The 14,636-nt window shown below is 44.4% G+C and overlaps 1 protein-coding gene across 5 annotated transcripts in view; it reads right to left on the reverse strand.

Annotated features, from left to right (window-relative positions):
- The window catches only part of LOC139558736 (rho guanine nucleotide exchange factor 10-like protein), a 121,426-nt gene that overhangs the window by 56,897 nt on the left and 49,893 nt on the right, over positions 1–14,636 (reverse strand). For all 5 annotated transcript variants that reach the window (XM_071374149.1, XM_071374122.1, XM_071374141.1 and 2 more), the window contains one exon: positions 13,071–13,171. In XM_071374149.1, the coding sequence (XP_071230250.1) occupies positions 13,071–13,171 (101 nt within the window). The remainder of the gene's footprint in view (positions 1–13,070; positions 13,172–14,636) is intronic.

Here is a 14,636-nt window from a genome sequence, read left to right on the forward strand (position 1 = left end):
TGAGCACAGTAAGATGTTGAGATAATCTTTGCAGTCTGACAGATACATTTTGGGGCGTAGAAATTCTAAAGTTTAGCAGCATATTTGAGCATGTGTCAACGGCTTTGTTGATATTTGAGTCATCACTAGCCATCTTTCCATCTTATCCAATGCTGCATAATTACAACAAATAATATATTGAAATGGATGTTGCTTGAGCAAAGCAAATTAATTGCAGTTGCCATAACAACACTCGCATAACAGTTCCTTTGGACCCCAGCAAGGTCGGAGTTTGCCCCCCAAAAATTGAATGTGTCAGTCAGACAGCCACTCACAAACCGATCGCTGTCCATGGTGCTGAAATTGCGCGATGTCTATGTGGCTGCATGTCTTGTATAGGCTACATGAACCTGCATGACAGCTGCTATTTATTAAAAAAATATTGAAAAATGACACATCAAATAGCCTAGCAATGAGGAAAAAAGTAGTTGGCTTGAGGATAAATTCAGCCACTCTGCTATTTATTGTTGAACTCAGCAGGTTTTGTTTGGCTAATAGCCTACACAAATGGGCTGCAATAATCAAAGTAAATTACATTAAATCCAACTTGAGAGACTTCCCTGGTCACCTGAAATCCTCCTTTTTTTGTGTGCAAATGTTTTCACCACAGCCTGTAGGTTCAGGTTGAGGGCCCGACTGTTTTCTATACTGAGTATTGACAACCCAGACAGTCATCCTGAGACATTGTGCATTATATGTCCATTGCGCTGCACACAATTTAAACTTAGTCTTGAATGATACACACCAAGATATAGAAGAGATAAGGGCCTGTTGATAATTGCAACCACACAACTCAAACACCAGTTCACTAGTATGAACGAAATCGCAAACCGCTTTTTTTGTTCAAGCCCTCAAGAGCTGTTGTCCTCTAAATATGATAATCTGTTTGTATCTGCCAATTGATTGGCTGTCCAGTATCCAGACGACCTGTCCCCAGATCTTCCTATACATTTCATCTCTTTCCGTAACATGTTGAGGCCGGCAATTAAGTAGAATGAGAGGCTCAATTAAAGATGTTGCATAACAGCTGTATTTGAAGCACCACTCACTGCAGTATCCCTGAAGTTGCTACAGCAATCAAGCTGTTTTTACCATCCTGTAACTGTCGTTTCTGCAGAGAGATCGTTTGATAAACTAAAACTCATAAACTAGCTAAGAAGCATTATGCTCTAGGTCTGATATGCGCTTTTGAAAACCTGAGTAAGCTCCTCTCGTTGAACTGGCACCATCGTATCCTTGACCACAGCATTTGTTCACCAATACCCCCTTATACACTATATATACAAAAGTATGTGGACACCCATTCAAATTAGTGGATTTGGCTATTTCAGCCACACTCTTGTTGCTGACAGGTGTATAAAATCGAGCACACAGCCATGCAATCTCCATAGACAAACATTGGCCTTACTGAAGAGCTCAGTGACTTTCAACATGGCACCATCATAGGATGCCACCTTTCCAAAAAGTCAGTTCATCAAATTTCTGCCCTGCTAGAGCTCAACTGTAAGTGATGTTATTGTGAAGTGGAAACATCTAGAGCAACAACGGCTCAGCCGCAAAGTGGTACAGTAGGCCACACAAGCTCACAGAATGGGACCACTGAGTGCTGAAGCATGTAGCGCGTAAACATCGTCTGTCCTCGGTTGCAATACTCACTACGAGTTCCAAACTGCCTCTGGAAGAAACGTCAGCTCAAGAACTGTTTGTAGGGAGCTTCATGAAATTAATTTCCATGGCGGAGCAGCCGCACACAAGCCTAAGATCACCATGTGCAATGCCAAACGTCGGCTGGAGTGGTGTAAAGCTCGCCGCCATTGGACTCTGGAGCAGTGGAAACGCGTTCTCTGGAGTGATGAATTTGCAGATGCCAGGAGAAAGCTGCCTGCCCCAATGCATAGTGCCAACTGTAAAGTTTGGAGGAGGAATAATGGTCTGGGGCTGTTTTTTATGGTTCGGGCTAGGCCCATTAGTCCCAGTGAAGGGAAATATTAACGCTACAGCATACAATGACATTCGACACGATTCTGTGCTTCCAACTTTGTGGCAGCAGTTTGGGGAAGGCCCTTTCCTGTTCCAGCATGACAATGCCCCCATGCACAAAGCAAGGTCCATACAGAGATGGTTTGTTGAGATTGGTGAGGAAGATCTTGACTGGCTTGCATAGAGCCCTGACCTCACCAACATCGAACAGCTTTGGAATGAATTGGAACTCCGATTGCAAGCCAGGTCTAATCCCCCAACATCAGCACTTTGTGATATCAGATAATATAAAAAGGGCTTTATAAATACATTTGATTGATTGATCAGTGCCGACCTCACTAATGCTCTTGTGGCTGAATGAAAGCAAGTCCCCGCAGCAATGTTCCAAAATCTAGTGGAAAGCTTTCCCACTGTGGACGCTGTTATTGCAGCAAAGAGGGGACCAACTCCATATTAATGCCATTGATTTTTGAATGAGATGTTTGACGAGCAGGTGTCCACATACTTTTAGTGTACGTTCAATCAGTAAAAACTATATTTTTCAAGGCCTGAGGCACATTTTCAGTCACATTCCTGAAGCCCAAGAAACTGAAGCACTAATACAGTTGAAGTCGGAAGTTTACATACACTTAGGTTGGAGTCATTAAAACTCGTTTTTCAACCACTCCACAAATTTCTTGTTAACAAACTATAGTTAACAAACTATAATTTCTTGTTAACAAACATCAACTTTGTGCATGACAGAAGTAATCTTTCCAACAATTGTTTACAGACAGATTATTTCACTTATAATTCACTGTATCACAATTCCAGTGGGTCAGAAGTTTACATGCACTAAATTGACTCTGCCTTTAAACAGCTTGGACAATTCCAGAAAATTATGTTATGGCTTAAGAAGCTTCTGATAGGCTAATTGACACCATTTGAGTCAATTGGAGGCGTACCTGTGGATGTATTTCAAGGCCTACCTTCAAACTCAGTGCCTCTTTCCTTGACATCATGGGAAAATCCTAACAAATCAGCCAAGACCTCAGAAAAAAAATTGGAGACCTCCACAAGTCTGGTTCATCCTTGGGAGCAATTTCCAAATGCTTGAAGGTACCACGTTCATCTGTACAAACAACAGTAAGCAAGTATACACACCATGGGAACACGCAGCCGTCAAACCGCTCAGTAAGGAACACGTTCTGTCTCCTAGAGATGAACGTACTTTGGTGCGAAAAGTGCAAATCAATCCCAGAACAGCAGCAAAGGATCTTGTGAAGATACTGGAGGAAACAGGTACAAAAGTATCTATATCCACAGTAAAACGAGTCCTATATCGACATAACCTGAAAGGCCACTCAGCAAGGAAGAAGCCACTGCTCCAAAACCACCATAAAAAAAGCTAGACTACGGTTTGCAACTGCACATGGGGACAAAGATCGTACTTTTTGGAGAAATGTCCTCTGGTCATTGACTTCCGGCGCCGACCGAGATGGCCGCCTCGCTTCGTGTTCCTTGGAAAATATGCAGGATTTTGTTTTTTTATGTGTTATTCCTTACATTGGTACCCCAGGTAATCTTAGGTTTCATTACATACAGTCGGGAGGAACTACTGAATATAAGATTAACGTCAACTCACCATCGTTCCAACCAGGAATATGACTTTCCCGAAACGGATCCAGTGTTTTGCCTTCCACCCAATACAATGGATCTGATCCCAGCCGGCGACCCTATGCGACGCCGTAAAAGGGGCAAACGTAGCGGTCTCCTGGTCAGGCTTCGGAGACGGGCACATCGCGCTCCACTCCCTAGCATACTACTCGCCAATGTCCAGTCTCTTGACAATAAGGTTGATGAAATCCGAGCACGGGTAACATTCCAGAGAGACATCAGGGATTGTAATGTCCTCTGCTTCACGGAAACATGGCTAACTCAAGAGACGCTAACGGAGTCGGTGCAGCCAGCTGGTTTCTTCACGCATCGCGCCGACAGAAACATACATCTTTCTGGTAAGAAGAGGGGCGGGGGTGTATGCCTTATAATTAACGAGACGTGGTTGGGGATTTTAACAAGACTAATCTAAAAACAAAACTCCCTAAATTCTATCAGCATATTGATTGTGCTACCAGGGCTGGTCCCAGTCCCAGTACAGAGACAAAATAGAGTCGCAATTCAACAGCTCAGACACAAGAGGTATGTGGCAGGATCTACAGTCAATCACGGATTACAAAAAGAAAACCAGGCCCGTCGCGGACCAGGATGTCTTGCTCCCAGACAGGCTAAATAACTTTTTTGCTCGCTTTGAGGACAATACAGTGCCACTGACACGGCCCGCTACCAAAACCTGCGGGCTCTCCTTCACTGCAGCCGAGGTGAGTAAAACATTTAAACGTGTTAACCCTCACAAGGCTGCAGGCCCAGACGGCATTCCCAGCCGCGTCCTCAGAGCATGCGCAGACCAGCTGGCTGGTGTGTTTACGGACATATTCAATCAATCCTTATCCCAGTCTGCTGTTCCCACATGCTTCAAGAGGGCCACCATTGTTCCTGTTCCCAAGAAAGCTAAGGTAACTGAGCTAAACGACTACCGCCCCGTAGCACTCACTTCCGTCATCATGAAGTGCTTTGAGAGACTAGTCAAGGACCATATCACCTCCACCCTACCGGACACCCTAGACCCACTCCAATTTGCTTACCGACCCAATAGGTCCACAGACGACGCAATCGCAACCACACTGCACACTGCCCTAACCCATCTGGACAAGAGGAATACCTATGTGAGAATGCTGTTCATCGACTACAGCTCAGCATTTAACACCATAGTACCCTCCAAACTCGTCATCAAGCTCGAGACCCTGGGTCTCGACCCCGCCCTGTGCAACTGGGTCCTGGACTTCCTGACGGGCCGCCCCCAGGTGGTGAGGGTAGGTAACAACATCTCCACCCCGCTGATCCTCAACACTGGGGCCCCACAAGGGTGCGTTCTGAGCCCTCTCCTTTACTCCCTGTTCACCCACGACTGCGTGGCCATGCACGCCTCCAACTCAATCATCAAGTTTGCGGATGACACTACAGTGGTAGGCTTGATTACCAACAACGACGAGGCGGCCTACAGGGAGGAGGTGAGGGCCCTCGGAGTGTGGTGTCAGGAAAATAACCTCACACTCAACGTCAACAAAACAAAGGAGATGATTGTGGACTTCAGGAAACAGCAGAGGGAGCACCCCCCTATCCACATCGACGGGTCAGTAGTGGAGAAGGTGGAAAGTTTTAAGTTCCTCGGTGTACACATCACGGACAAACTGAATTGGTCCACCCACACAGACAGCGTTGTGAAGAAGGCGCAGCAGCGCCTCTTCAACCTCAGGAGGCTGAAGAAATTCGGCTTGTCACCAAAAGCACTTCTACAGATGCACAATCGAGAGCATCCTGTCGGGCTGTATCACCGCCTGATACGGCAACTGCTCCGCCCACAACCGTAAGGCTCTCCAGAGGGTAGTGAAGTCTGCAGAACGCATCACCGGGGGCAAACTACCTGCCCTCCAGGACACCTACACCACCCGATGTCACAGGAAGGCCATAAAGATCATCAAGGACAACAACCACCCAAGCCACTGCCTGTTCACCCCGCTATCATCCCGAAGGCGAGGTCAGTACAGGTGCATCAAAGCAGGGACCGAGAGACTGAAAAACAGCTTCTATCTCAAGGCCATCAGACTGTTAAACAGCCACCACTAACATTTAGCGGCCGCTGCCAACATACTGACTCAACTCCAGCCACTTTAAAAATGGGAATTGATGGAAGTTATGTAAAAATGTACCACTAGCCACTTTAAACAATGCCACTTAATATAATGTTTACATACCCTACATTACTCATCTCATATGTATAGACTGTACACTATACCATCTACTGCATCTTGCCTATGCCGTTCCGTACCATCACTCATTCATATATCTTTATGTACATATTTTTTATCCCTTTACACTTGTGTGTATAAGGTAGTAGTTGTGGAATTGTTAGGTTAGATTACTTGTTGGTTATTACTGCATTGTCGGAACTAGAAGCACAAGCATTTCGCTACACTCGCATTAACATCTGCTAACCATGTGTATGTGACAAATAAAATTTGATTTGATTTGGTCTGATGAAACAAAAATAGTACTGTTTGGCCATAATGACCATCATTATGTTTGGAGGAAAAAGGGGGAGGCTTGCAAGCCGAAGAACACCATCCCAACCGTGAAGCATGGGGGTGGCAGCATCATGTTGTGAGTGTGCTTTGCTGCAGGAGGGACTGGTGCACTTCACAAAATAGATGGCATCATGAGGAATGAAAAGTATGTGGATATATTGAAGCAACATCTCAAGACATCAGTCAGGAAGTTAAAGCTTGGTCGCAAATGGGTCTTCCAAATGGACAATGACCCCAAGCATACTTCCAGAGTTGTGGCAAAACGGCTTAAGGACAAAAAGTGTGTGCGAGCAAGGAGGCCTGCAAACCTGACTCAGTTATACCAGCTCTGTCAGGAGGAATGGGCCAAAATTCACCCAACTTGTTGTGGGAAGCTTGTGGAAGGCTACCTGAAACGTTTGACCCAAGTTAAACAATTTAAAGGCAATGCTACCAAATACTAATTGAGTGTATGTAAACTTCTGACCCACTGGGAATGTGATGAGCGAAATAAGAGCTGAAATAAATAATTCTCTACTATTATTCTGACATTTCACATTCTTCAAATAAAGTGGTGATCCTAACTGACCTAAGACAGGGAATTTTTACTTGGATCAAATGACAGGAATTGTGAAAAAGTTTAAATGTATTTGGCTAAGGTGTATGTAAACTTCCCGACTTCAACTGTACATATGTATGGCAATTATAAAGGTTAATATGGATTACTTTTTGGATGGTTAATGTCAAAACTATTTATTAAATTAAAGAAAATAGACATAGATGACAGGCGCATGGGCCCCCCTGCCTTGCACTGGCTGCAGGGCTGTCTGGTATGCCAGTGCATAACAACCAGAATACATAACATGAATCCTCCTGCTTTGAAATTGAAGGAGATTGACCAATGCCATAGTGGTAATTGCTACAGTTCTTGAAACTGCAGCATGCAAGGACAATTTTTGTACTTGAACCTACAACATGGTACAGAAAGCACATGGCCTGTCTCCTGTATTCTGCTCCCTGGTGCTTCACCATAGTGCTGGCTAGCAGTGGATTAAGAGGGCGTGTCAGAGTGTGTGCCGGGACGGTCAAGCCACACTCCACTTCTCAGGCGTTGTCTATCGATCGGCTGCTGGGGAGGAGAGTCTGACACACTTAGAGATAGCAGGGTAACCGCAGGCAACAGCCCCCTGCCTGCCCTCTGCTCCCTGTGGTGGGACTGATTGCTTGTCTCAATCATCCTTTCCACACTCCCCCCCCCTTCCCTCCTTTCAATATCTCTCTTCATGCCTCCATCCATTCCTCCGTCTCTCTGTCTCAGCACCTCATCAAATCAGCAGTCCTAACCCTGCCTGGAAAGGCTGGAGGTCCGTACATTGAAATAGCAATTAATTGCTCTACAAAGAATCAACCCATTCATTAAGCTATGCTCTTGGCTATGTTATTATAGGACCCCCTCAGAAACAGTAGGCTAACTTGAAGCGGCATGGGAGATGCTGTGGAACACGTTGCTTTCCCCAATTCATATTATTAATGGCGCCCAGAGCTCTGAGTGCGCTGCAGCACCGATGTGGGGCAATACTCCCATTCCATTTCCAGGCCTCATAACTGCACCACATGTGGTCTAAAAGTGACAAATGTTGTTTACTGGAGGCATCTGTTCTATATTCTATCTGTGATGTTAGGTCTCAGTGCTGGTCCCATCCTAAGTAAAAACTATCTCTACATCAGCAAACTTTTCATATGTGGCAGACTTTCGTACTGTATATATAATGTCAATGCCCAAGACAAAGAGCTACACTAAAAGACAACTCATGCTATAAATGTGCTTCAAATTGTACCTCAGACATACAATTATGTTCCTGTACTGTAGCTTAAGTGTAAGAAATGAGATGAGATTTATGTGTTTTGAAAGTACATTTTGTGGATAGTATTTGGCACGACGCGTATTCTGTGCGGTACAGTAAGGAGTGTACATGAAAACATACCTGAGGGATATGAGTGTGTTATATAAATGGCGGTAACAGTCATAAATGCTGGTACAGAGTTTGGCTCCAAAATGAGCTTTGTGATGTCTAATCGCTCACTAAATCATGCATAAAAGCGTTTGCTATTTGGGGCATCAGCCATTTGGAGACATTTTGGAGCATGGCACCCCTCTGTCCATACAGGATACAGCTGAGTGGAGTGCAACTGCTGATTGAACTGGAGGACTCCCCAGGGCGTGCATCAGGCCTGCATTACCATGAAATGACAGGAGAGCCTAGTGACTGCAGGCCATGCGTAAAATCACATCAACAACTCCCTTATTGTAATTACATTTGGTTAAATGGGAAGGCAAAGTGTGGGTTTAATGCAATTAACATGTAATTGACATTCTGGCCAGGTTGGTGTCGATTCATTCTCTTTCACACCAGAGATTCAACAAACAACGTCTCAATGGATTTTCCCCGAAATATGAAAATATGGCATGGAAACCTGCATAGACACATTTTCTCCATGTTGATAAGTGTCTAAACCTCTAGTTCTAATCTATGTAACTACCGCAATAATGCATAGTGAACATTACCTGTGATATTAGGAAGCCAGAGAAATAAATGGATATGGACTGCATACAGGCAGGTAAAGTGATGGAGAGAACGTTTTAGGGCAGGTCGTGATGTTTTGTATTAAAAACATTCCAAAGATTGATCTTTAAATAGGCTGTTGAAAATGCATGTCCCTCTCACTGAATAGCTATCTGTGCTTCGGGGATCTTTACACTTAGACCACAACAACCACTTATTAGTGTCCGCCCAGATTGTTATTTGCTCATCACCGTAAAAACATTTTGTGAAGCATCGTGAGCTTGGCATTGGGGAGGGTTGCCGTTGTTGTGCAGCCAGTGTATTCTGCAAAAACATTTACTCTCCAAGTAACAACTGGATGACTTTCTGATTTTATTAGGATCCCCATTTGCTGACTGCAATGGTGATCGCAAGTCTTACTGGGGACAAAAATGAAAAGGACATTACAGACGAAAAAGACATTACAGACAAAAGACTTTACAATTTGCATACATTTAAAAACATGAACATGTAGTGTGCGTGTGTGTGTGCGCATCTGTCAATTACACATACATGTCAGTACATACACACAAAAATCAAGTCACATGGGGGAGAGGCATTGTGCCGTGAGGTGTTGCTTTATTTCGATTTTGAAACCAGATTTGCTGTTCCCTTGTGCTACATAAGATGGAAGGGAGTTCCATGCAATCATGGCTCTGTATAATACTGTATGTTTCCTTGAATTTGTTCTGGACCTGGGAACTGTGAAAAGACCCCTGTTGGCATGTCTGGTGGGGTAAGTGTGTGTGACGACTATGCAAACAATTTGGAATTTCCAACACATGAATGTTTCTTATAAAAACAAGAAGCGACGCAGTCAGTCTTTCCTCAACTCTTAGAGACTGGCATGCATAGTATTGATATTAGCCTTCTGATTGCAAAACGTGGCACACTGTTCTGGGCCACCTGCAGCTTAACTAGGTCATTTTTTGCAGCACTTGACCATATGACTGGGCAAAAATCAAGATAAAACTTGAGTCTGCAGGACTTGCTTTGTGGACTGTGGTGTCTCTTTATCACAGACAGACTTCTCACCATCTTTACACACAATGAATTAATATATGTTTCGACCATGACAATTTACAATCTAGGGTAACACCAAATAATGTAGTCTCTTCAACTTGCTCAACAGCCACACCATTCATTACCAGATTACCAAATACAATGCTCTTAGTTTTAGAGATGTTCAAGACCAGTTTATTACTGGCCACCCATTCTAAAACTGACTGCAACTCTTCAAATCAAATCGTATTGGTCACATACACGTGGTTAGCGAAATGCTTGTGCTTCTAGTTCCGACCATGCAGTAATATCTAACAAGTAATCTAACAATTTCACAACAACTACTTTTTACACACAAGTGTAAAGGAATGAATAAGAATATGTACATATAATATATGGATGAGCAATGGCCGAACGGCATAGGCAAGATGTGGTAGATGGTATAGAATACAGTATATACATATGAGATGAGTAATGTAGGGTATGTAAACATTATATAAAGTGGAATTGTTTAAAGTAACTAGTGATACATTTATTACATCCAATTTTTTATTATTAAAGTGGCTAGAGATTTGAGTCAGTATGTTGGCAGCAGCCACTCAATGTTAGTGATGGCTGTTTAACAGTCTGATGGCCTTGAGATAGAAGCTGTCTCTCGGTCCCAGCTTTGATGCACCTGTACTGACCTCGCCTTCTGGATGATAGCGGGGTGAACAGGCCGTGGCTCGGGTGGTTGCTTTCCTTGATGATCTTTTTGGCCTTCCTGTGACATCGGGTGATGTAGGTGTCCTGGAGGGCAGGTAGTTTGCCCCCGGTGATGCGTTGTGCAGACCTCACTACCCTCTGGAGAGCCTTACGGTTGTGGGCAGAGCAGTTGCCATACCAGGCGGTGATACAGCCCGACAGGATGCTCTCGATTGTGCATCTGTTCAAGTTTGTGAGTGTTTTTGGTGACAAGCCAAATTTCTTCAGCCTCGTGAGGTTGAAGAGGCGCTGTTGCGCCTTCTTCACCACACTGTCTGTGTGGGTGGACCATTTCAGTTTGTCCGTGATGTGTACGCTGAGGAACTTAAAACTTTCCACCTTCTCCACTAGGTTTGATTAGACTTGCAGTGGTTGATGATGCGTATATTGTTGAATCATCAGCATACATGGACACACAGGCTTTGTTTAATGCCAGTGGCAGGTCATTAGTAAAAATAGAAAAGAATAGAGGGCCAAGAGAGCTGCCCTGCGGTACAACACACTTTACATGTTTAACATTAGAGAAGCTTCCATTAAAGACAACCCTCTGTTTTCTACAAGATAGATAGCTCTGAATCCACAATATGGCAGAGGTTGAAAAGCTCTGCCAAAAGGATGATACAAGCACTTGGCAAAAGCTGGGGAAGCGGAGGAAACAACTCAAACCAAAATACCAAACAAACCACATCTCCACACTGTTGTTGTCCTAGCTTGTCTTAGAAAACCATTTTGTTTGTACGATAATGGGATTGAGAATATACTATGCAGACTAAAGCTTTCAGAATGGTACTAAAATGTGTTTCGAAAGTAATTTGGCTTTCCATTTCTTCAAATGAGCGACAGGTAGCCTAGTGTTTAGAGCATTGGGCCAGTAGCAGAAAGGTTGTTAGTTCGAATCCCCGAGCTGACAAGGTGAAAAGATCTGTCAATGTGCCCTTGAGCAAAGCACTTAACCCTAATTTATCCAGGCTCACTGCTGATTATGGCCGACCCTGGCCGTGAGCCCACTCTCCGAGGGTGTCTCAGGGGGAGTTGGTATATGCAAAAAAACATATTTCCATTTCACATATGTATAATACACACTTGTGTGAAACTGGACAAATATAAGCAACCACCAAATAATTATCATTATCATATGGGTAGGGAGGTAGCTATGATTGCTATAAGCTATCTATATGCTACAGTTTCTATAGATCCCATGTCCTAATCAGTACTCCTGCTGTGTTGTTGATGTAAGTGTGGGCAGCGGTGAATGGTGATTTTTTTGTATTCCTTTCTGACACAGTCAAACAACATCACAGGCTCTGCTGGAGAGCCTACACATGTACTCCAGCACACAACCTCACACCCTGTGAGAGCTGCAGCACCATGCAGAGATCCACTCTATTGGTCTTTTCACTGGCATTTCTGACGACAGATAGAGATATTCAGATGTCTGATGGAGAAACGAACATCGGGGATAGCCAAACAGACACGACTTTAGCCTATAACACATAACAGTACACTTAATCCCGGCCCCATCGGTCACTGTGTGAGTTGTCCCCTGGGGCTGCACAACAGGATGTTGTTCAATTGCATCTCTGGCTGCTCATCTGTAAAATGCATTTCATGTTGTGGTATTTAATCTGGTTCCAGTAACTTCCTTTGAAACCTTTACAGATCTGTGCGGGAGCTTACTGTGAAACCAACGGCCTCTGGGAGTTAAGTAGCCTAACACAGAGCAGTGCCCAAGCAACACAATATCAGAGCGCTTAGAGAGCAACACCATAGACGCAAAACCATGAGTGGGTTATGTGTGTGCGTGTATGTTAGAATGAGTGTATGTGTGTGTCAGGAGGGAGTGCCTGGGGTGATGGGGAAATATGAATGATGGGGGGGAAGCTAGTGTCACCATGGCCAAATAATCAGATTAATATCGTGTGCAGTAGCCCTGCCTGGCTCTGCACGGGCCAGTTGATCAGAACATGCTTTGATGAACCTCCCAATGGATGGTCTCCAGACTCAATGGGTGGAGTCAGGCTATACAGCCAGGCTTTCGGTAGTGGGGAGGGGGAGACTGGAGTGGTAGGCAGTAGGAAAGCACAGTGCTGCTCCCTGCTGGAAAGGGACCAGCGCTGGTGCAGTCCCCTCAGACTGTGAGTGTGCTTTCATGCTCAGCTCAATATGGCCCAGCCTCTGAGGCCAAGCACACATTAAACAGAACACACACATTATCCCTGAGGGAGGTCTTTGGTTAATCTGATTCAATAACACATATCACCAGACTTTCACTGAGCCAATGACCATAAAATAAACCACACAGGGCCTTAGCTGGAGCATGTGCCTTAACCACCGTGTCTGATATATTACTGCTATTTTGCAAAGATTTGTAAATTAAATGTTTTAACCACTACTCTATAAAGCCTAAACAACCACACAGAAATCAATTCACCATGTGTAATTTGCAGCTGTAACTATGTATAATGTACGTAACTGGTGTTTTGTATCCACCCCCCATTGATTTCAGTAAGGGTAAGGAAGGGTCATGTAATGTAGTACTCACGCTGTGCGACCTTGGCCAGGTGCAGCCGGTTGACCCAGGAGATCTTGCTGAGGGGACTGGGGGTGTTGAAAACCACCATGAAGCTGACGGGACGTCCCGACCTAGAGGGGAATACCCACACACACAACGTAAAATACCTGACTCATGCTCAGTGGGGACCTCATCAAGACCATTGTTCTACTGTCCACAGCAAAGCAGCTGTTAAAAGCCCATTTGTGTTTTATGGGTCATGCACTGCACTGGAAAATAGCCCAAAGCTGTAGGAATAGTGGCATAGTACTCCATAGAGCCAATCAATGCACAAAGACAAATGTCCTGCAAAGGCCAGTTCTTTTTCAATGACAGACCACACAGACTAAAGAACAAGTTCCAGGTGCCATTTCAGACTTTCAAACTGAATTCCAATAAAGTCAAGTACTCTTTTGGTCTATGCAGGGTCATATAAGAAATGGCTCTGGGACTGTAGTCATCAGCTTCCAAATCCAGGACAGTGCTGCAGACTGGTCTGTTCTATGGATATATGTTGGGTTTCTTTGGATATGTCATGAGATTGTGATATGGTTGGATTATATGATAATACAATTCTGGGCTCCTGATTGTGTAAACATATTTTTATGTGATTTCCTGAAGCGGTGTGTGCTGTATTTTACACATGTTGGAAACAAACCCCCCACTGGAAAATTGAAAACATACTGTCGTTTTATTCTAGTGTACTATAAGACTGCCTACTCCTCCCCTTTGGAGGCCCTTCTGGGAGCAGGAGGAGGAGAGGGAAAGGGAGAAGAAAGCGTCAGAGTCCTGTAACCACAGAGCTGTGACAAACAGCACATTTCTCCCCGTTTCAATCAGGATAGTGGAAGTGATGTGAAGGTCAGATGATGCAGTGCTCCGTTTGACCCTGAAGGTTGTGGTGCAGTCACCGCCGCACTGAGATGCCCAGATCAGATAAGAGAGGGGATGAGAGGGGAGCATGAGCTGCTAACACACAAAGAAAGTGCCCCTCTGCTCCTTGCCCCTCGACATGCCGTAAAAGCTGACCGTTCTGGTCCTGCATGTGGGAATAACGTGATCCTTGAACGGGGGGAGCTCAGTGTGGAACTATTAAAGGTCAAAGGCATCCGGTAGGGGCTCAGTACTCTGAGATCAGCAGCTGTGAACCAGCCCCCAGGTTACCTCTCACAATGCCACACACTTCTACATCCACCCAGTCCCCCGGCTCACGCTCTTGTCCTTGCAGTCTGTACAGACGTAGGATCTTCATTTGATTACTCTTTGTTGCTGAGAATTTTCCTGCACTGCAGATGAGTTAGGAGTTAGTAATTTACATCAATTCACTGAAAATCCACACTAACACAAGGTTATAGTAACAGTACTGCACATTCCATGTATAGCCTAACCACTGATCAAGCAACATTATGGACTAAATGTTCAAATCCTGTTGTTGCAGGATTATTTTGCTGTGACAATATAGGTAACCTTAAGATCCTACATCTGTATATGCAAAATACCTGTTTGTTTTTTCTTCTGTTCTACATGAATAAACAGGGACACGGATACGACTTGCTT

This window comes from Salvelinus alpinus, chromosome 2 (genome assembly GCF_045679555.1).
Source record: "Salvelinus alpinus chromosome 2, SLU_Salpinus.1, whole genome shotgun sequence".
NCBI classification, from domain to species: domain Eukaryota; kingdom Metazoa; phylum Chordata; class Actinopteri; order Salmoniformes; family Salmonidae; genus Salvelinus; species Salvelinus alpinus.